This window comes from Plectropomus leopardus, chromosome 13 (assembly GCF_008729295.1).
Source record: "Plectropomus leopardus isolate mb chromosome 13, YSFRI_Pleo_2.0, whole genome shotgun sequence".
Taxonomy (NCBI): Eukaryota; Metazoa; Chordata; class Actinopteri; order Perciformes; family Serranidae; genus Plectropomus; species Plectropomus leopardus.
Window position 1 is genome coordinate 15,195,886 of NC_056475.1, and position 24,263 is coordinate 15,220,148.

Genomic DNA, 24,263 nt, shown 5'->3' on the forward strand with positions numbered 1-24,263 from the left:
AAAGCAAACTTTTAGAGGTCATCATAAATAAGCCGTAGTGCAAAGTTTTGGCCAAGCTTGCGTCCAAGGTCCAAGCCCTATGCAATTGGTCAGTTGCCAACACAGCAAGGTAGGCAATGTACATTGTTTCAAAACAAGAAAAACTTTGCCTAAGCTAGTCACTTGAGTGACTACATGAGTTATAAATGAGAAACACGAGTTATAAATGACATTTATTATCACAGTGTGGTGGCCAGCTATGTTGATTATAATCATTCAACAGTGTGCCAGACTGAAAAGGTCAAAGTCTGCACAGTTGAAAAGGCAGTTCACTCTGTAACTAAATTAATCAGCTCATCTGTCTCTTTCTAACTCACACCATAACAGCCAGGCCACATCTTTAACACAAGACAGAAAAAAAGGGAAGAACTGATGGTTATCTGAACACCATGAATACATGACTGGGCTTCTTTGAGACAGTTATTATAAGAAGACTGTCCAAAAATATTTTAGCATGACTTGTAAAACATAGTCAAAATGAGTTAAAGTGCTTTACTCTTTCAGACACCCAGAGAAATAAGTAAAGCAGCCAACTAGCCGTGCATTTCTTACCCTGACTGAGAGGCCATGGCCCCAACCACTGAAACATTGGAAGGAGGAGGGAGGAGGATTCAAAGGATCTCCCAGGGATTCAGAAGTATTCTCGTTATGGCTTGTCAGTCTAAACTTCTACGCCAACCTCCTCCAGTGAAGACAACCTGGCCCTTTTTTTCTCTAAATGTTATCTGTGGGCGTCCAGCTGGAAGAGTGTAACTACAGTTTCTTTACTCGACTCGAAGGTACAGTGTATTTCCTTGGAGTGGTGACAAATCTGACTTAGGGAGGGGAGGTGACTGCTCGTTCTCGGCAGATACCACGTCGGCAAACAGCGGGGGGAAGTCACATGCTAGGTAGAGTCTATGGGGAGCCGCAGCTTTTTGTTTCTGCTTGTGTTGTGTTTTGAGGTTAAAGCATGTGTGGAGACCAAGAGAGGTGAAAAGAGGCTGGGGCTGGGTGAGTGTGCAAATGTTAATAGTGAGTGAGAGTGAGAGAGGTGGGATTTTAAGAGAGATATTTGGCATGTCTCTTGTCCCCAAGAGTGTGAGACGGTCCTGGTGGTTCCTCTTGTTTTAAATGCTAACAGCGCTGTGGGCCAATTTTAATCTTCAGCAATGAGGAAAACTGCCCAGCAAGGGGGAGAGTGGTCTTTTAATTGCAGTAAATTGAGCATATGAATTATCTAAAGGAGGCACAATGCCCAACACGACATTGAAGCATAGTGATGAGGTATTTATAAAGATGGCTGTAAACACTGCAATATGTCCCTACGACTAAAAAATGTATCTGACTACTTACACCTTAAAGTATTGGGCTGAAACAACGAGCAGTGCTGACAAGAAAAGAGGGATAAAAAAGTCTTACCATAGTTTATCATAGCATAAAATTCAAAATTAAGAGCAGTAAAACAAAAGGTGATATAATAAGAGGTGGTTTTAACATTTGAACCCTGAGCAAACTGTTGCAATTTCTTTCAAAAACATATGGGGGAAAAGGCAGTGAGCAACTTTATAAGAAAAGTTCCACAAATTGCATGAAATTAGTAGATATAGAAAAAGATATTTTAAAAGCAAGGGGGAAATGTCTAGGGAAAGTCTATATTTATGATTATTACAATTACACATTTAAAACGATGTTAAAGAATTATTTTAATTGTTATGCACTTTTCCAACAATTACTTTTTAAAATGTCTTTTTCTTTAAAGTTATTTTATTTTGGGTTTTTTTAATTACCAATTTTCAACAATTTTCTTGTACTTTTTTTTTCTTTTTTTTTTTTTTTTTTTACAAATTTCTTGCTAATTTCATCTTGTTGCTCATCACCTTCTTTCTATGCTTTTGAAAGAAATTGAGCCAATTTGCTCATTTGTTCAGTTTCAAAGAGTTAAGAAGAGAGGATTAACACAAAAAAGAAATAAATTCACTTGATAGAAGCCATATTAATTTACAAAACAGCCTCAAAGGACAATTAGGGATAACATCTACAGGGAGGAAGAAAGCATTAAGGGACCAGCGAGAGGGGAACAAAATCTCACCTCTCTCAGAGAATGGAACAGTCCATCTCGTCCCATAAAAGGAGATGTTATTTTACACCACAGGGCCTCTCCTCCATGTGATGTCACTAAACTCAGCAAGGCCCAGCCAATCGGGGCCCATCTTTCCGTCAACAACCTCCCTCCCTCCCTCCCCCCACTATGCCCCGAGCACAGGGCTGAGCACAGGGCTGAGCACCCGTGCAGCCTGTTAAAGAGACAGCGCAGTTTCCTGCGTGCAGGTTTAAATTAACAGGAGACATTTTCATCAGAAATACATGATAATGACACATGCTGACAAATGTGTGATCATCACATGTTGCAAGGTTTTTTGTTTTTTTTAATTTAAATCAAGACGCAAATCCAAAAACATAATGCCATTTCACGTCTAGTATCTCACTACTGGTTTCCCCTTTAGGGTTGATATAAGATTTGATTACTTTGCGCTGGCTTCCTGATATATTATAGATAACCACCAACCAAACTTTGTATACATTATCCAGATACTTTGGCTCTTGTTTAAGATGTTCATCTATTATACTGCGCCTGAAACTTTTGAACAGACTGCTATAATATTTATTTAATATGATGTCATTTTTAAAATTCCCGTTAACTTGTCGATCTGTTTTTCCATATTGTAAGTTTTACTCTGCTACTTCTGTAAAATATCTATAGAATTTTTGTCAGTACTGTTATAGTTTCCTCCACTGCTGCTCATCGTGACATTTCCTCCTTTTATCCCCCATTTCATTTTTGCTTAATTCATCCCTGAGAGAGAGAGAGAGAGAGAGAGAGAGAGAGAGAGAGAGACCGGTGAGCTACCACGACACCCACTTTTCGGCTTTTTAAGTCTTTTCCTTGTCCTAATCGAAACTCTATGGATAGTGTGTGCTGTATATTGTATGTTGTTCTTAAAGCCGTCTAGGCAAATTATGTAATTTGTGATCAGGAGCTATGCAAATAAAACGTATTGAAATAAACATGAACACATTTTTGTATTTTGACTTTGGCAAAATATATTTAAAAAATGGATCAGACTTGTCTACCTGTTCAATAGAATTTTTAAACAAATTAACAATATGTTCCTTTCTTTAAGTCTCTAATGTCATCGTTTCTTCTCATGTAGGCTTCACCTTTATGTCTTCCAGTTTTGTTTCTTTCACTTGGTTACTTTGATCATTAAGGTTTTATGAATGTTTTATTTGATCATTAATGTTCCAGTTGCAATAAAGTGGTTAAAAAAGTAAAAATTTAAGATTATTACAGTTTCCATAGATATCAGTTTCTTTCAGAGGTTCCCCTTTTGGGGAACATGCATAATTGTATAACCATTACAATGTGCTGTATAATTATAGGGTCACATAAAACATAATGGAAAGTGAGCGAGAGAAAAACAATCCTGAAAAGTCCTGACACTAGTGGTGAAATCCAGACGTGGGAAACTCCCTTTGACTCACTTTACAATCACTTTATTGTGACATTTTGAAATGCAGAATGCGTCTGCAGACATGGTCGTCTATGGAAACATTACAACTGCAATGAACTGAGAATGGCTGCATGTCAGGGCTCATGTTTTTGGAAATACCAGTTTTTTGAATAATATCAATACAATACTGAATCTAAAACCACCTTTTCTTAACCTCTTTCTCTCTCTGTTTCAGTTTATATTTGCATGAAGTAGTCAGTTATTTTCAGCACAGCCATTACATATGCCATTTATTTTTATAAATAGAAGTCGGCTACAACCCTTGGTTGATTTAATCAATAACAAATCTCATTAGGTATAAAATGCAACTGAGCTCCCACAAAGCTATTTGATAGCACAGAATTACTCGAGTCTACAACTGACACTACCAATTACTACAAATGGGCCCAATTTTGTGTTTACAGCTCTGAGTCATTTTCAAGTGAATCTTGGATATTAAAAAAATAAATATAGCATTATGTTTAGTTAATATTGTTGAAACAACAGTGCCCAAAACTGTCATATCGTCTGACTGTGTAAAAAGAGTATTTCATGATGCATCTAAACAACAAGTTTTGAGTAATGGGTACAGATGGGCGGTCAGTGCCACCTCCCCTGGTGCTTTTGAAGCAAACCTGCTGACAGCAGGCATTCCAGAGGGAGTGTCCATTCAAATGCTGCAAACCTGCCTCATATAAGCAGCTGTTTGGGGACAAGCACTGTCAAGAGTACATGCTGTTAGGACATGGTCTCTATCAGAAATGGACAAAAAAGAAATATATAAATGAAACTTAACTTTTGAAAATGCAGTGACCATGGATACAGAGTGACATTACACTGTTAGCCAGGGACATTTGACTAGTATTGGCAATTATTGTTTTAATTATTGTTTTAGAACAGAAGAACTTTGTCATTACACAATGTATAACAACTAAAACTGCTACACCTATAGGTGCATGACATCCAGACAACCTCATTCGCAAAGTTAAAACACATATGTTTTGATGATAGCATATGTCAGTGGGGACATACAGTGTGTCACTCACTAGTTTGAGATCTCCGTTTTGGCCTATTCTTACACCTTTTTTCTGTATTAAAACAGAAAAATAGAAACATACACCAATTCAAGTTTCTCTCTTTCATATGTTTGCTTTATGGCCTTGTTAAGTCTTTGCAAAACTGCTTCATTCACAACTGAGAGAAACAAAATAAACCTCACAAATGCTGTCTTAGTTTGTCTTGTTAGTTAGTTAGGCCACTGTTCCTACATCTACCAACTGCCAAAATAAACCCTTAATTTACAAAGACAAATGTGAAAAAAGTGCAAAATTAAAAAAAGTGCAAATTAATGGCAAGAAAAGCAAGAGGAAAATAATAGTTATGGTGATATACTGTAAGTAATACATTGCGTATTTGAAAACATATTATCACACTGCTTTCTTTGTTGTTATGGCAAAATGTCACCTCAGTGGCTGCACAGGTTGCAGCATGACAGTTTGTTATACAGAGGTATATATATATGTATCCACATTTTAGTTGTACTTGCACTTAAACTAGTTTAGATAAGTTGTCAAAACTGTTCTTTTGTTTTTAAAGCTTCTCCGATAGCTCCTTTCTTTTCCCTGTTGTGGCGATTTTGCATTGTGCCAAGATGTCCCCAAAGCTACCAACAGAAGATCCAAATTCTTGTATGTGTGCATAGAAATGGCAGCCACTCTGACCATCTTCCTACAATGATTTGAGTAAGGATGTGCATTCTACTCTAATTCTATTTCTACAAGTTACTATAAATCAGCACTGTCACGAAAAAAAAAACAGATTTCCAAACAAAACACAAATGGTAACATACAGTAGATGCAGTAAATAAAGTGCATAAAGACACATTCCTGTCAGTCAATGTGGCAGATACTGTCATCCACACAATCGGGATAAGTATTTAATGAGTCTAATTTTCTGTGTTCCCTTCATGTCAAAGTATTTAGCTGATGATGTTTAAGGAAGACGATGTCAAAATTAGGATTAAGTATTCAGAATTTCTTTAGTTCCTGCTTCAGTAATACTATTTGGCTTGCATTTTAGCTTTAATTAACATATCAAAACAAGTCTCTTAGTCTTGATTGGCATGTTCTCTAAACAAATGCTTATATCCATTCATTCAGGCAGGTTTGAAGCATTTGAACTGACTCACAGCCTGGAATGCCTCCACTCAGCAGGCGTGCATTATCTGAATTGGAGGGAGCTGGTAGCATTTACAAATAAGAGCCCAGCGACTGTTTTGCATTTAAAAACTAATTAATAATACATTCATTTAGAAGCGTTTTTACATTTGACATTCAGCAAACCTGTTTGCTGAGAAGTGAAGTGTTATTTACCATGAAAACACTCTGAAACTAAATGTGTTTTAAAAACGGCACAATATGCCTCCAGGACAGTGACGACTTCATGCCAAGTTCATAAAATCCAACTGAAAAAAACAAACAAACAAAAAACTTGCTCCCGCAACTTTCCCAAGGTTATAGGCTAACACTAAAGTATTAAATTGATGAAGTGCAATAGGATGTTACAAAAAAGAAACAAAACAGCAAAGGAGTAGTAAAGTAAATAACATACAGAGTGAAAGAATGTGGATGTTAAGGTGAAAAACACACATGAGCTCAGTATGCTCTCACTCGCAGCTTTGACACTAATAACACAGGGTACTTTTTTCTGACACTCTGTAAGTGGAACATGACACATAACTTTTATTATCTTGGCAATGTTTCTAAGAAATCTGCGTCATACAAGCTAATCAATGTGAACACTGACCTTCTCAAAAGGCTTCTGCTTTTTTAGCGTGACTCTCTTCACATGTATGTGAACTATGTTAACATTTACATGGATTTACAATCACTCCCTTGGCTTTGAATCAATATTGATTACACATACTATGGTGTATGATGCAACTATACTCCATACTCAGCATGTTACACTATGTTCAGTACACTGAGATAAAGTGTGCTTTAATAAACATTGGTAGCTCAGTCATACAACTGTGAAAATGTTTACCAATGTCCTTGTTAAAAATCCTTACAGTGAACAGTGAAACCATGCAGACTTGAGTAAAACAAGTCCTGTGTATGAAGCAAAAGATGTTAAATTCTTAATAAAAAACTGACTGACAAGGGATGCCGATGTATATTTAATGAGAATACTGATATATCACAAACTTGTCTGTCAAGTACTTCAGCCATCTATGATAGTTCCTCTAATAAAGCCTTTAAAAACTAAATCATTGGTTTTCAACCATCAATCATTTTTTTTCATACTAGTAATGGTAGCAGGAGGAGCAATTTGTGAATGGGTGAGCTATAAATAATTAACTTTCATTATACTGCAAAAATGGCCCATGTTATCTGTTTGAATAACTCTTTTGAGTTTATCTGCTTTTAATAATTCACTGATTATTCCTCACTGATGGAATAATGCAAAGAAACAAAACTCCTGAAACCCATCTTGGCTTGGTCATGCATATCAACCCTCAACTTTGTTGTAACTAATCTTCTTTTAGCCTGAAGCATTAATGCTTAAGTCCATGAAACACTGCACTTATTAGTCTATTACTTGCTCAAAACATTACTTAAAGGGGCAGTGTGAAGGATTTAGGGGTATCTTGCAATGAGGACTGCAGATTGCAACCAGCTGAAACACCTCCTGTGTGCAAAGCGTGAACTCTCCTTTAGGATCCTTTTAGTGTTCATTGTTTAGCAGGTTTTTACTAAAGGACAAATTATCCGCAGAGGTTTCTTCCTCTCCAAAACAAAACGGAGCAGGAGTCTCATTTATCACCATTGCATAAGCACAAAACAAGGCCATGACCAGATGTAATAACTGAATGTTGGCCAGACAAGTGATCAGTCAGCCAGACGTAAGATAATAAGAAAAATTACTTCAAAAATCTTAAATGTACACCGAAATTTTTTTTTTAGATGATTCAATTTTCCAATTTACTACTTTTCCTTTTATATATATATGGAAAGCTGAACTGAAAAGCATTACATGGAGAAATTCCAAGCTGATTTAGAATTTGTAAAAGAAAATTGCACACTGTCAGACATTTGCACGGCTTTATAAATCAGATTTTTTTGGGGCGCATGCCATTTTCAGCTTTTGTCCGCATGTACACTTCATAAATGAGACCCCTGGTTGATTACAACCAGTAAAAACACTGAATGCGGCAGTCTACATTAAATATCAACGTATTTCCAACAATGTTTAGCACATCATGGAGGGTCTGCTAACTATGGTGGCCTGATCTAGAGCAAGTGTTTGGTTTGTCCATTCTGGGCTACTGTAGAAACATGAGGGTACAAGGTAATGGACTTTGCCAACAAGGACCCTCTCCCAATAAAGATATAAAGGGCTCATTCTAAGGTAACGAAAACACGTGATTATACACTAAAGGAAATATAGTATATTCCTGCCAATATATCCCCCTTAATCACTCTGGACTTCTAATTGTTTCTAAAGTTAGAAAACAAGATATAACAAGAAAACACAAAAATTCCTCAACCCTATTGAGGAGTCATCGGGATTTCTGTAATGTGTAATAGTTTTCCGTCTATCTGTCACAATCATATTGCTCACAGAGCTGTCAGGGCTAAATTTGACACTGGGTTATCTGCTAGCCTACAAATAGAAACATGCTAACCTATAGCTTACTACTCTGAACCTCTAAATAAACCTTAGCACTCACCAGAGCATGCACTTTGATACATGCTGCTGTGGCCAACATGAAAGAAGAGACGAGTTGATGAAAAATGAAATTGTATGATTCATAGTTTGGGTCTTTGCTATGCAGATTTCTGTGTGGAAGCTTGAATAACTTATTACAAAAGTTTTATCCATGTATTACAAAAGTCAATACTTGCTATCCTTCTCATTTTACCATTCTGAATCCATCTCACTGACTGGGATTTTGACTGTTTATGTTACTGATCCATTTGTTATTCCCTGCAAAGCACTTACCCTGCTGTGAAAAATGTCATGCCAACGAATTTCATTGCCTCAAGTATTACTGTTGCTCTAGTCTAAGACTAATGTCATGATGTCCAGGCCTATATCATAGCATGGTATCTAACACCATGGATGTGTGCCAGATCTCGAAAATAAAAATGGCCGTAATGAGCTTTACCTCAAACGGACTATACAGCCACATGAGAGCTTAACTCACATCCTAGAGAACAAAAGCTGAAGAACAGATGCACGAGGTCAGGACACAGTGAGTAGCATATTTTTCTGCTGTGTGAGCAACAGTACTGAGGGATAAAAAAAGAGCTGCTGATGTCTGATTAGATTCTGGCTAATTAAACTGGCAGACTCTGGAAGAGCTTTCAAACAACTTACTTACAACAAGCTTCTCTTTTTAAAGGAAATAAGATTTGATTATAAACGCACAGGCCTCAGCTGAAGAAACACAATTAGTTCTTACATTAGTTTGGGTCAAAGAAAGGAATATAACTGCTTAAATGTAGTAGAATCTGCACAATAAACAAACCAGATAACTGCTATGATTCCCTTTTGACTTCACATATTTAATTGATTTCATTAATCAAAAGAAGAAGTTGATAAAGAGTATTTGAAAGCATGCAGTTTATTTAGTCTACTCAGTTTTGAGAGGGCAACCCAACAACCTTGTACAAATACAGTACTTTTTGTTGAACAGTCTGGAAGTATGTGTTGCTCATTTTCCAAATATTCAGCCTTGAAAACCACACTGTACTACTACCACAGCGTACAATAGGTGTGTCAACGCCAAGGAAAACATGCACCCACTCCTCTGTCTGGAATGGACAAACAAGTCGCCATAACATCTCAACAGAACACGTGCCCTCTGCTTTGCTACAGAGGAACCAGTTACACTGAAGCCACAGAGCAAAACCTAAACAGGAAGTGAAGAGGATTTCACATCGAGCTGCGTCACAGGGAGCACAAGACCAAAGAAAAAAACCTTTATCTGCCTTAACACACTGACCATGTTAACACGGACTGCGTTAGTTAGAACATGGATTTTTATTACAAACAATATAAACTGTATTTTATTTGGGTGTTTACTTTGGGTGCTTAAGTTAATATCCCTAAAATTGAAAAGTACTGACAGCTTTTGAGCCGACAAATGCTACATATCAGCCTCAGATTTCCATAGGACACTCCTGTGCTAACACTAACCCAAAACAACAACACCCAGGCATCTTGCGGTCTAGGGCTTTGACTTCATTTCTGAATCTCTCTGTTTAACATATTCTTTAAAAAAAAAAGGCAGCATGCAATATGAGCTTTAACAGTTTTAAATAACATGTTGTATTTTAAACTCATCTTTTATTATTCAATATCAACGTAAATATTATCAAATGTTATCGCTGATACTGATTTTGGTCATATCATCCTGCCCTTTATCATAGCCTAATTAATCACCGAAAAAGCTCTCACCGCACCAAAATGATTTTATATAATGTCCGACACCATGCAAGTTTAGCAAAGGCATTAGGCTTTAAGCTGATCGTTTTACAGCTAAACATAGAAGTAGATTCAAATCATCAAAATAGTTGGATTGCCATCCGTGTAACAAAATGTTAGGGATAATATCAATGAAAAGGGGTGGAACATAATAAGCGTCGACTTCCTCTCACTCCATTTGGGAATGGAAACGTAAACTTTTCTCGTCCTCTGTTGCTGTTTTTGTTTTATTGATTTCTTGTCTTTTATTTGATGCTCCACGTTCAAATAAATTATTTCAATCCATCAATCAATATCAGCACATCATTGTTATTGGTAGATATTTGCCTTAAAATTAAATATCAGAATCGGCCAACATGCTGATTTCTGACGATATCCCAAACCAATAGTTGTTTTTTTTTTAATGAGCAGGCACAAAACATCATCCCCAAGTTGAAGTATTTTTTTTCTTATATTGCGCAATAAATTAATAACACGTACATTGAGAAGTATTGTCTCCAGTATGCATAATATGATGCTGTCTACTACTGAAGAGACTTAATGATCACTAAAATTAGGTCGGGGAAAAAAAGTGGATATATAGACATCGATATCTGTCATTGGCCAAAAGGGTTGTTTTTATATAGGCAGAAAAAAGATTGTGTATCCCTTCAAAATGTTCAAAAAACTTCAAGTGAGATGCTTAATGTTGATCAGTTAAACTGCTAACAGCTTAAAGAGTATTTAGAAAACGCCTTTGAACTTGACAATTTCAACAGAGTAATTCCTCAGTCTGGTAAATACTGCCAGTGTGTCACACTGTTTAAGAGAGTAGGATGTTTTCAGTTGCTTTTATTAGACTTAAAAGCGATACCATCACTCATGCATGTCCACATTAAAACAAAACTCTCTTTAAAACTAACATTGTCACACACAGTTAACTTCATGAACAACTGCACCCATAGCTCAAACAACCTAAACCTCACTCTACCACCTGACTGCAGATGTGCTGGCTCACAGCTACCTGCCATAAATGAGTTCATGACCTCAGGACTCCCCCACCAAGGCTTGTCAACCAAGATAAACAAGTTGATTGCACCATGTGCCGAGCAAACCTTGCTGGGTGCATATGTATTACGTAGCAGTGATATTCCTAACTGTTACTTACTTAACAGTGGACTTATGATGCATTTTCTGGCCCTTCCCCCCAACTGAGGCACGTAAAATGGCTTCCTTGAAAAGCAAATCAGCTGTCCTTTTACTAGACCAAAGCTAGACACATGAGCTATAATTTTCGCTTTCCTATTCAAGTGAAATGTTGAGTCAGTATAGTTTTGACTTCAGACACTTAGGAGTGGCACTGTGAGTAATGTGATATAATAAACGCATGATACCGATGTGCGGAGGTTATGGGACAACAAACCAAAAGTTTATAGTCACTGAGGAAGAAAAAAGCGATGAGTTTTATGTGCCTGTGATTAGTTAATGTGTTTTATCATGAAGAGAAACTGCATGCAAGTAAAATAACTGTTGCTCTTATTTGAATTATCCAGCTTTACGTGTTCATTGGGAGTTTAATTCCCAAAGCTGAAGTGGATATAATAAACAAACTGTGAGCAGCCTCTATTCTATATTGTTCTATATCAAATAATGTCGATGACGCACGTTACCAATAGTTAGCAAACTTAGGCGTGCAAGGTATGTCAGCCAAGGCTAAAGAGAGAAAACACAAACATCAGACGTCATGACCTGCTAGCCAACATTACATGAACAAAAACATGATGACTATTACCACGGTGTTTATCGTACTTTTCGACTACCGCACGGAGATAAGTGACATTTAGCGTTAGCATTATTTCAACAATCAATGTTTGCTGTAACAACAACTAAAAAGTAGCTACAATGTCTGCCCGTTTAGCAGGAAGCTAACACGCTACCTAGAGGACTACCTGCATCTTTGCTTTAGCATAACGTTAGCTAGCCAAATCTGCTAGTACCATTTTGATGCTAGGCTAGCGGCTAGCTATGAAACCACTGAAATTTCCTGCGGAAATTTAAATTAACATTCCCTCAAAATGCCAAATAACCACCAAGTACAGTTAATTGCTATATAACGTATTTTGTGTTATGTACCATCCTTACCTCTTGTCTTCTTTTTAGGCCCAAACCATTCTAGCTATTGGAAAGCTCTTTTCTCTTTGTCTTTTCCACTTCCAGTTACACGCAAAATGGACTCAGCAAAACGCTATAACAGCTAAAATACTAAAACCGGGTGGTTGGTATCCATCTTTTCCTTAAAACGCAACTGCGCATCGAGTGGAAAACAAAATAAAATCATTTTGTCTGACGTGCATTTTGTTATTCCTGAACATAAGTGACTAATAGGTAAGGCTGCTAGCTAAGTTAAGTAGCCAGCAGGTACCACAGACAGGACTGGATGCATGGATGGCAGCAAGCGGTGCTGCCTTCATGTGCTGTCGGACAAAACTAAAACCGGCCTAACCATATAAAAGGGAAGTTATTTTTTGACTGAATTTAACTGAGTACATTTGCCCAAGTCTTGTACTTCTGTAAAATTTTGAGCTATTTTTACTTTACTTGCTTAATTTCATTTCATTTCACTTTATAGTTTACTTCACTACATATGCAACACTTACTTTGCAGATCAAGATCTTTGCATAAAAACCTAAGAATAAGAATTTATTATAAAATATATTTTGTTATAAATTGGCAAAATAAAATGTGACTATGACAGTAGCCATAGCGTCACATTACTGAACTCCAAAATCACCGAGTGAAATTGAGTGAGCCATTTAAATTTGAACAGTGTGGTTTCAGTTACACCACGGCCAATTAAGAATTGTGGTAATTCCCATATACCTTGAATGCAACATTTGGTGTGACGCGCAGGTCGCTCAGGTTTGACGGTCAGGACAAAAGTCGTGGTTCTGCTACTTGTAACATTTCATATCCGTGAATCTAAATTTTACAATCATAAACCTTCCTTTGATATTTTTGAAAGTTAACCCAAAAGTAAACGTATTCAGTTCTATCCCTTAAAAATAAGAAAGCTACGAAAACACCGAACCTGTGTAGGCCTACCTTGTATAACTTTTCATGAGCGGATGTAAGATATCGGCTTTAATTCTGATCCCCTGGCATTATCTATTTACATTTACATTATATTCATGCTATATGTGAATAACATGTAAAAAAAAAAAAAAAAAAATTCATTTTCATATCACATTTTAAACATACAACTTTAGACTCAGTCATCAAAAAAGTTCTTTTTTGGCAAAAAATAAATACAAATTTCTGTAAATACAATCACACACGTGATAGTGGGGTTTTTTTCCCAAATTCATGGATTCACCAGGGGCGTCTCTAGGATTGAGGACATTGGGGGCTTAGCCCGGATCACTGTCCGACAATCGCTGAAATGAAGCATTCATTTTGTGGTGCCTGATTTTTTTCCATCAGCTTCAGACCCTCTTTTTAGCTTACTCCTATTTATCAGCTGATGAGTTAAGTGATTAGTCTATATAGTTTAATACACAATACCTTTGATTGTGAACAAAACAATTTAAACTTTTGAAATTGTAGCACACAACAGCATTTCCATGAACTTCATCCCAAACAGTTAGATGATGTTTGTGAAAATATTATATTTGTAAATTAGTTAACAAAAAGATTATTTATTGCCATTTTACTCTCAAAGTCATATATGCAATGTCATTGTGTTTCTCTTTGGCAAAATAAAAACAGAGCCTTAAAAACAAAAACAAGCCACGTTTATTTTACAGTGGAACAAACAAACTGCAGACCTGCAAGACCTTCTAATTTCAAAATAAATTTAAAATTGAATTATGTTTTATTCATTATTCATTATCTTTTAAAAGGTCTCAGTATCAATATCTATTGAATACCAGATACGGTGTTGCTTAATTGAGATTGTGAGCTGTACAGGTTAAGTTTGACTAAAAATATACTTTAGTACAAAATCACAAATTCAACAAGAATAAGCACATTAGTTTCCTCAGATATGTAAAATTCATCTTCAGTAGACCTACAAACTTGAGAAAATATCACATTAACAAAGGTAAAAAGGGAAACAGAACATGACAGCGTAGCCAACCCAAAATAAACTCTAATTTCCATTTTTTCTGAAAGTGTACAAGCAGTATTACAGCCCTAAAGGTGTCCTGTCCATTCAGATTGGACCAACTATAACGGATTAGAGTGAGAAAAAAAAACATCAGACAGCTAAAGTTAACTTAGGAAAACAAGCAACAACAAGAAAACCCACTTATTCCAACCCATTCCCTCATTTCTTCTTTTTCTTTTTCTTAGGAGGTCCTTGATCAGAATCGCTGCTGCTTCCTGAGTCTGAGCTGTCTGAGGACGAAGAGGAGGAGGAAGAGGAAGATGAGGAAGAGCTGTCATCGTCGCTGTCACTGCTGCTGTCGCTGTCATCTGAAGAAGAGCTGGAGGAGTCGCTGCTGTCTGACGATGAGTCACTTGAGGAGCCGTCTGAATCACTGCTGCTGTCGCTACCATCTTTAGCCCTGAGAGCAAGTGGCAGAGCACAAAGGAGAAACATAAATACAGAAAACAGAATGCAAAGGCCTCACACGATACCTGTTACAGTGTGGATGTGGTGCTGTCACTTTGCAAGGAGGAAGAGAAGAAAAAGTGTGTAGTGTCCTTGATCTGCTTTTAACATATTGACCGTTCTTAAGCCACACTGACATGCTCAGCTAACCTACTTTGAAAGTGAAATGGCATGATGTCTACCATGCTACAAGTGCCAATCTGCACATTTTTTGTTTGGTTGTTTTACTTGAGAAAAAAGGGGAAAACTGCAAACATAACTTATATTTTAAGATGGAAGTTCATCTATAACACTGTTTCTACAGTAGCCCAGAATGGACAAACCGAACACTTGCTCTAGATCAGGCCACCATAGTTAGCAGAACTTCCATGATGTGCTAAACATTGTTGGAAAAACGTTGACAGTTAATGTCAAACTGCTGTATTTAGTGTTTTTTTACTGGTTGTAATCACCTGGGGTCTCATTCATAAAGTGTACATGTGGACAAAAGCTGAAAATGGCATGCGCCAAAAAAAAAAAAATCTGATTTATAAAGTTGGATATCAAATAGATCGGTGTTTTATGCCACAGGAATAGCAATAAAATTAGTTTTGCCAATCATTATAGCTATTGTCTTTTATGAGGGAGGAACAACACCTTGAGTGCTAAACAGTCTCTCAATCACTTCCCCACAGTCACCAAGGCTACTCAAAGGAGGCTGGGACACGCTCTGTGACCCCCATGGGAGCAATAACACATGTGCAATGTATCTGGAGCTGTGATGTTGGAGGGTTACAGCAGACGGCACTGAAAATAAAGGGTTAATGTACACACAGGTGCTCTTTGGTTGTGCTCTTTTTAGCCTCCCTGGATGCGCTTGGCCTGAGAAAACGTTTGGGTGCACTCAATTGATGTAAGAGCGTTTGCACGTAGAGAGCATTTGTTTCTGGTCTTTTATTACAGAACTGTAATTCTCAACCACATCTCTATTGTTTTGTACAAAGACAGGGATGTCCAACTGGATCGAAAGAATTGGTATCAACACATTGTTTAATTGATCAGGGTTGGTTATTTTGAGCATGTGCCCCGCCAAACCCTTTGTTTCCATCTGCCATCGCACAAGTGTCATAAATAGAGGGCACAATTAGCGATTTCCATGTTCAACTTAAGCTGGAATTGAGATTTTTTGTTGTTTATTTTTACTGAACTAGTTTTACTATGATGCTGTGACAAGCAAAACTGAGACTGATTTTTTATTTGTTGTGACTGGGAATGTTAAAGTTCAACTATGACACTACTTTGAAGTGGAATTGCTAATATCTTACTTATTTAGTTTTCTTTGCTTTTATTACAGTGCTGTACTACTAGAGAGCAATTTCTGAAAACACAATTTAGTTTGTTTACTTTGTCAATTTACATTTAAAAAAATGTCGCACTATGTAGAATTGTGATAAGAGCAATACAAAAATATCCTTAATTTGTTTACCTCTTTATTTTATCGGGACATTCCTACACGAAGATGTTCTGACCCAAAGCAGACTAAGGATGCCTCGGTAAAACTAATCAATCAACCCCATGTGCTATGATAGTGTGCCAGCCATTTGAGCCTTTCAGCAAGTGCAGACCAGATTTTACTACGCATGTGTTGCACCCTAATAATAAGACATGATTGGTCAGCGCGACCTCTCCTCTTTTTAAAATCCATGAGAGTCGCATCAAATATGTCTTGACTGATGGCATCTGCCCCCCTACCAACAGACAAGCATAGACCTGCCCCTCTGAGACAATTAAGGCAACCAATCATGACACAACACCAGGAGTATAATGCTGGAGAGATGCTGAAGTCCACATCGCTAAATTACACACTGTACCCTTTTGATAACATCACTGTGACATTTTTCTCATCAATTGCTAGAAGTCAATGATCTACCTGTGATGGTGCAAGTCAGTAGTTGGGGAAAAGGTGGTGGCACACATGACCTGGTGAAAATGTGGAGTGACACTAAGTCCTGCTGAGTCACTGTGGTGATCACATCCAGGTGCTCTTTAGATACTTCCTGTGTCCTGTGCTTATTCCACCTTGTGGCAGGCTCTTTGCATGGGTGCCATATGGCCTCAACAAACCAAACCAAATAAAATGGTCACAAACCGTCCAAGGCATAGGCTATATGCAAACTTAAAGGGCCCGGTATGTATTTTAAATGTTCTATGTGTTGCAACCAACACAGGTCTTCATCAGGGTCCTAAAGTTGAACAGACCTTTTGTCACAGTCAAATTTTGATTTGGCAAACACATGCAGGTGTAGCTAATAACATTAACTGCTGCAGAGCACTGCAATAACTGCTGGAACGAAGCCATCGTTACAGTTATTAGTTCCACCTGTGCTTTCACTGCTGCAACATGTCAACGTTTCTGCTGTGGAAAAGGTCCACAAAATCGATTCATTTGGGAATTATAAAGAAACAAGAGTGCTCCGATGCTAGTAAGGCTATCAGGAGGAGTGGAGAGGGGGGATTAAGTGCTTTAAAGTACAGGCCTTTATCTGTAAGACATTTTGAAATGTCACGGTAGAAAAAGCAGAGGCGTAAATAATAAAAATTAATGATGGCTGAATTCCATTTAGCCGCTTCAGTTTTAAGGTCCTGGTTTTGTACATGCAGGCTAACTATCACAGTTCAATTGAGTAGAACAGAGCCATTGTTAATGTTATTGCTAACATCTGTGCTTTTCCTACTACAACGAATCAAAAATGTTTGCGCATTGCCAACGTGTTAAATTGAAAGTACTGGATTATAGACCATCACCACTGCAATGTGATTTATTTATAAAATCTATGGGCATCTGAAAGCATCTATAACTGCTGATCTTTAAGGTAACTGCTGAGTGGCTCACAGTCCTAAATGGTCTCCAGCAGAGGGAGCCGTTATACCACACTGCTGCCATCATGTTCAGGCTGACTTTTGTAGTCAGCGAGAGTGGGACGGTGATGGTGCAAAGGAGGTCACCTACAAGACCACAAAGGCCTCCTTCCTCCCTAGGAAGATTTTGACACTGATTCAAACTTCAATTCACGTGACTTATTGTGCAGTATTCTTCCAGCTATTGAATATAAGCTTTATTTAACATGTTACACATTTCATATATTCTTGTTCATTGTTGTAGCTACATTGCATTGTTGTATAAGGCACAGTTTTGATATTTTTCACACTTTACACACTCAGCACATTATCCATATTATAAGTTAAATATTCACATATTATTGCTAATTCTCTATTACTGTATTTCTTACATTTACATTTTTACATACTAAGCATACTATACATGCTGGTACTTATTTCTACTTATTTATTATTTTCTACTTATAATTCTCTATGCTGGCATCAGAGCAACTGTAATAAACCACAGTTTCGCCCCGGGATCAATAAAGTATTTCTGATTCTAACCTAAATTCTCACAACTTTCATGTGACTCCAAAAACTCACTGACCTTATAAACCCACATGTAACACTGTGAGAATGACCCAAACAAAAAAAAATGATGTCTTAGATGAGTACTAGAACATTTTCATAAATAAAACATCTAGTTGCTTCCAAAGAAGTTTTTATTACAGGCTGCTATTGTTTTAATTATATGCTGCTATTTTGTATTATCAAGTTCGGTATGTTTATTTTTATTTACTGTACTATTTATAGGTTTTAAGGCTCGGAAGAGAGCCAGGGCATAATCCATGTACTTTTTAATGTAGATGACAAATAAACTTGCTGGTTTTATAATCTAAGGTGCATTACAGAATTTTTCCTGAAATAGTGACCTCACTTTGGTGATATGAAAACAAATGTAAAAGCCTCAATGTATCTGTATAACTGCTACTACTTAATAATAAACACATGCAAAAAAATGCTTTACTGATATCAAAATGTATTAAATTACTACCATGTAAAAATAGGTTAGACTTACAGACACCTATTTTTGTACAAGCCAAAATATCACCAAAAGTATATCTGAGTGAAAGTAAGAGTTAGACACAAAAACTGTTGGTGTATTATTTGAATATTTTTAAGTACATTTTATACAACGTGCGCACCTATAGTGCTTGTTTCACATCAAAAACATGTAAAGCAAAAAACATCCAACAGTGTCACAGTATATATACATCTTACTTACTTCTTTTTGACTTTCTTCTCACTGGAGCCTTCTCTTCCTGGTCTGTAAGGAAGAAAAAAGCAACATCCTTAGTGCTAAACACCAACAATAATCCTGAAATCAATTTCATTTTTTTAAGGTAAATACTGACATTAAACAGTTGGCTGTAATTATCATTATGTCCTCTAGAAGGCGATAAAAAGCGTTAGCATTGTCCTTGCGAGAGCATCACAGTACATACTTCTTTACACTCTGTGTGTCGTTTTCTGAATACAACCATTTAATCTACCTATAAATAGTATGATAAATAAAATTAAACATGCTTAACCTGAGAATACAAATAGCAGCACACAATTTAATCAATAATCATTTAATTTACAGTCTAAACTGTTTCGTGTGGGTCAGAAGTGTTTTGCTGCTCCATTGTATATTGTGTTAGAAAATGAATCTTAGTGTGACACCCCTGCTGTTCCTTTGATGAGCTAAAGTCCTGACTGACTAAAATGAACACGAGTATCCTGTTTATAATTGGCTTTTTAAAGTATCTTGTTCATGTTTGAAAAAAGAAAAACAGCCTAAGGTGCTTGGAAGTTTAACCAAATGTAATGTAGAAAAAACAAAAGTTCAAAAAAGAGGAAAAGGACTAAGGCACTCTTCTGTGGAACTGTTAAAAAAGCCTTTAATCAGATGGTTATTTCATGGTAAAATTTTAAAAACACAATGCTGGTACATGTTGAGATTAGGGCTGGAGCTATCAAGTATTTTCCTTGTCAATTATACTGCTGATTATTTTCTCGATTGATCAGTCGCTTGGTCTTAAAATGTCTTAAAATAGTCAATTATGTTGATCGGTGTTTCCTAAAGCTAAAGATAACGTCCTTAAATGTCTTGTTTTGTCCACAATGTCCCAAATGTATCCAGTTCACTGCCTTAGAGGGGTAAAGAAACCAGAAAAAATATTCACATTTAGAAAGCTTGAATCTTCGTTTCTTTTAAAAACAAAAATAAAAACAAAAACATTTAATCCTATTAACTAATCATTAAATTAGTTGGTGATTAATTTAGTAGTTGGCAACTAATCGCCTAATCGTTGCCGCTCTAATTGAGACAGTTACAACCCATTTTACCAAGAAATAGCAATGTGATTAAAGGCTTTTTAACATTTTGCCAGAAGAGTGCCTTGGACCTTTCTTCTTTTCATACTGTTTATGCATTTGAGCATGTAAACACCATATCGCAGTTTCAGAAACCCAGATATGTCTTTATCCTGTTAATGAGAGACAGAATATGCTAACTGGAATATTCAGGAAGACACCTGGGTACTGTTGTATTAAAATACATTTTCCCAGTTAGTGAGCGTCACCGACAACCTATGCAGGCACAACACCAGCCATGGTGGCATCAAAAGCATCTCTCTCCTGCAGTGGGGTTGCAACAGCAAGAGATTTTCATGGTATGACAGCCAAATCAGAAAATACTGCAGTTTAACGGTATGAAAGCCTTGACCCTAAAATAAATTAAAACAGAAGGGCTTTTTTTTTACTAGAAAAACATGAACTTTAATTAAATCCTTTTTTTTAATCAAAGTACGTGTAAAATGCTTTTGAAAATATTTTGAAAATTACTAAATAAAAGTAAGATTCTCCATCCAGTTGCATTTTTTTAATACCATAGATAAGCAAATGTAGATGTGTATGATATCTGGCAACTTCTGTATACCTTGAAACCTGTAAACCTGCAACCCTGTTCTGAAAAGGAGACAAAGGAGACAAAATCTAATAACACTGTAACAATCAGTCACAGTTTGTATTAGCATGAAACAGAGTCAGCAAAGAGATTCTGCCTTTCTGTCACTTGTTGTACACTGATAGAGACACCTTACCCAACAATGCTGAGTGGTTTGTTTTCGTTCTCCTTAAGTTTCTTTTTCATCTCAACTGTTCTTGACGGTCTGTGCACATATTTACGCTTCCCTGTGCACTCGTAGGTCCAGTGTCCCATCTCCAAACACTTCTGGCAACGCACATGTTGTTTGTTTGCCTCCCTGTATGTAATAAAACGGACAAATCTGAATGAGCATAAACAGTGACGACAACTGTAAAGAAAAAAGGGCTCACAGTTGCAGCGAAATTATCTTGTTGTCAGCTGAGTTTTGATTAATTGTCAGGCAGTACTTGTCTGCAAAGTTCAGCTTTGTAGCCGGTAAAACTGTTTTGTTATACTATAAATGTTTCTGAAGATGCCTGCTAAAACTTTAAATCAAACATTCTTCATTCTAAATTTTCACCAACACACTGAATAATGTCGATTCACTGAATGACTACGAATGCTGTCAGATACCATCCCTTTGGTTTAGATTAAGGTTGACTCTGCAAAAGTTCGGGAAACATTAAGGTCACGGTTAAGGTTCTGGAAACATTATGATAAAAAGAAACTGACTCCAACCTCCACAAACCTGTCCTCAATATGCTGGGAAGTATGAATTTAAACTTTTAAATGTTTTAGATGTATTTATATCTGAAATGCTGTTTAATGTGCTTGTGTGTGACTGGATGTGTTTTGTTCTTGTTGCTTCCAGTGTTCACTTGTCTCTCTTGTGCATTAGATCTCTTGAATACCTTACCTAATTAATAATGGTTAAAATAATAAGTTAGAACAGCTCTACAGCTCCAACTGAAGTTGAATTATTTTTCTCTTAGAGCTTGAAAAAATATGAATTATTTAAGCATCTATTAAGGCAAGGTCCCGTTTGTTTTTCCAGCAACATAGAAATTATGTGAATAGGTTGGTCCAGGTAAAAAGAGCATTTTCTGATGCTGACAGAGCTCTCTTTAAATATATAAATAACTTTCTATTGCTGTATACATCAATAGAAAATTATTTCATATTATGGTTTTTACCAGTGAACATTTTTAAATGACAGATAAAAACCTTTTTATTTACTCTGGCACTGAAATTGGCATTTTATATCAAGTCTCTCATTTCAGTATTCTCACTCGCCTCTGTACTTTTGATTATCTAATCTTGTCTTTTTGCTTTTTGTAGTTTTTTTTATTTTGAAGCACTTTGAGGTGCTTCACTTCTATGAAAAATGCTCCATTAATAAGGTTTAGTATTTTTATTTATTTGTTCGTTGCATAAATCATATTTTTTAAAGTAATCCTGAACCAGTCTAATATTATCAAATGTCTAGCTATTTCTACAGCGTGGGCATGTTATAAAAAAATCCTACATGTAATTCAAAAAAGCTTAATGAGATGTTATGACATGCTATATATTATCTTAGTCTAGGAGCGACATATTCATAAAACAAATACTTCATTCGCAAACGTGTATCAATTTGAACCGTAAAAACACACCTTTACTTATTGTTACTTGGCGTATCGTCGATAAAATCTCGAATACAAGGAAACTCTCGCAGGTTATTTGTTAATTGAAACGTAACAGTTACGAGTTCAAAGACTAAATAAATGTTTGAAGACAGAAAATAGCCCAACAGGTAAATATTATTTCTGTATTAAAGAAAAAGACCGCGGCTCATTCGTGCGCCCATTAAGCCCTGAAGGGTTCATTATTTACCTCCTTTATCTAACACGAAGCTCGACGAGCTCGGTGTCATTTGTGTTTAAAAGACAGATACGTTCACAAACAAGGAAAATAGTGCATTTCATCCCCTTTGTGTGAATTATACTCACGCTTGCCTCCTGGCTATTATTCTATGCATGGGAGTCGCCATGTTGCAGTTTACTTTTTCTTCTTCGTCGATAGCGTAATAGTACGTATTTCCGGCAACATAATTGCACGCACGCCTCCTATCGGCATCGGTGGTCTGCTGGATGATTTTTTTTTTTTTTTTTTTTTTAAATAAATCTTTTTCTGCACACTACATATTTCTTTAAAGGCCCTTTGTATGAAACGTGTAAAAGTATTTAAAAGTTAATTTCTTTTAAATTCCAATAACAAATTCGGAAAAGTTTTTCAGTAACTGAAATTAAATAGCTATAGCTGTAAACATGCTTTTTTCCCCCACACGCATTGCACTTATATATATATGTATAGCCTATTTTTATGCTAATATTATATATAGTATTGTACATATTTTGCATGATATTGCTTGTTTTTTGTAGCCATTTAATGTTTATTATATAGCATTACTTACATTTGTGTCCTAAATAAAATATGTGTAAAGTTTTTATTTTATTTTAACTGGTATGCACCACTAAAGAAGACACAGCTGCAGTAATGGCAATAAAGGCCTTGAATTAAATTGAACTGAATTGAATTGAATTGAATATTTATTACTATTACATTACATTGCAGAAAATGAAAAAAAAAAAATTACAATGAGATATGAGGCCCCTAAAAGTTTTTCTTTCTTTTTTTTTTTTTAAACACTTTTTGGCTATAGGATACATTGGTCTTTTTGGTTTATCTTCATCTTTTCAGATAATGTGTATGCCCAGGTTGAGCATTTGGTTATCTGTGTCACCAACTCAGTGCTCCCTCCCACCATTCAACTGTCATTCCACCCACCCATATTTTACTTTTTGTCAGAGCTGCTTGTATATCTTTTCTCTATTTCATGGGTTTTAAAACACCATTTTAATTCTTCCAGCAAACATGTTATTTATTTTGTAATAAAAAAATGCATAAGATTCAGGTGTTATATAGCCCTCAGATGTAGGTTAATTTAAAGGTAAAACACAAGTCTGGAAAGGAGAACACTTATACACAATATAATCACTTCACATAAAAATTGATAATAGTTAATCTTACATGTTGCAGTCCCTGTTTTACCGCTTAAAAAATGTGTTATTTTTCAAAAGCAAACAATACCACGTGTGTCAATCATGAACATGTATCTTTAAAAGTAAAAGGTGCAGGCCTACATATGTGTATATGTATTATATATTATTTTAGATTTATTCTTTTATTATAATCTAATATTTTAATTTTATCCTTTGTTTGCACTCAATTCACCTTTTCTTTCTTTTCTTTTTTTTCTTCTCTGCTTCTAACTCTTGGGCGGCTGCAATGTGTAAATTTTCTCAGTGTGGGATTAATAAAGTCTTATCTATGATAATGTGTAAATAACAAACAAACAAAAATCAAAGCAGTAAATCATATTATAGAGCCTAAATATACTGTAATAAAAATAAATAAATACGTAACTGTGTTTACGCAAGCTTTTAAATGGTGTGGTCGGCCTGTAAAATATGACTTCATACTGTAAACACCCTCGTGCCGCACAGTCTATTATTTTTTTTTTTTGACCATCAAGAGTTGAACCCGGGCATCACCAACACAATCAGTCGTGGATTTGGTTATGCAATAAGCTTAAACAGTAAATCTTAAACCCTGAAATGGTCACTCAAAAGTCAGAAACCTCTGGATATTTCCCCCAAAATCTCGAGTACTGGAGAACACTCATCCACATGGTTATAGAAAGGTCCAGAGATATCTAGAACTACGCAAATCTCGCGAT

General features: G+C 36.2%; 2 protein-coding genes across 3 annotated transcripts in view; both read right to left on the reverse strand.

Moving 5' to 3' along the window:
- The window catches only part of aff4 (AF4/FMR2 family, member 4), a 39,322-nt gene extending 26,829 nt beyond the window's left edge, over window positions 1-12,493 (reverse strand). Inside the window, exon 1 of one of the 2 annotated variants that reach the window (XM_042498618.1) lies at window positions 12,186-12,493. Coding sequence is in view for 1 of the 2 variants with exons in the window: in XM_042498617.1 (XP_042354551.1) it covers window positions 592-608 (17 nt within the window). In the remaining variant the exon portion in view is untranslated. Of the gene's footprint in view, window positions 1-591; window positions 1,540-12,185 lie in introns of those variants that run through there. The other variant, XM_042498617.1, reaches the window with a different exon arrangement.
- Window positions 12,494-13,865: 1,372 nt separating this feature from the next.
- zcchc10 (zinc finger, CCHC domain containing 10) lies at window positions 13,866-22,532 on the reverse strand. Its single transcript, XM_042499565.1, has 4 exons — window positions 22,474-22,532; window positions 20,661-20,822; window positions 18,800-18,841; window positions 13,866-14,608 (listed from the first exon to the last, which is right to left on the reverse strand). Exons 1-4 carry the CDS (start codon window positions 22,512-22,514, stop codon window positions 14,368-14,370), a joined length of 486 nt encoding a protein of 161 aa, XP_042355499.1. The 5' UTR covers window positions 22,515-22,532; the 3' UTR covers window positions 13,866-14,367.
- Between the last annotated feature and the right edge of the window lie 1,731 nt (window positions 22,533-24,263).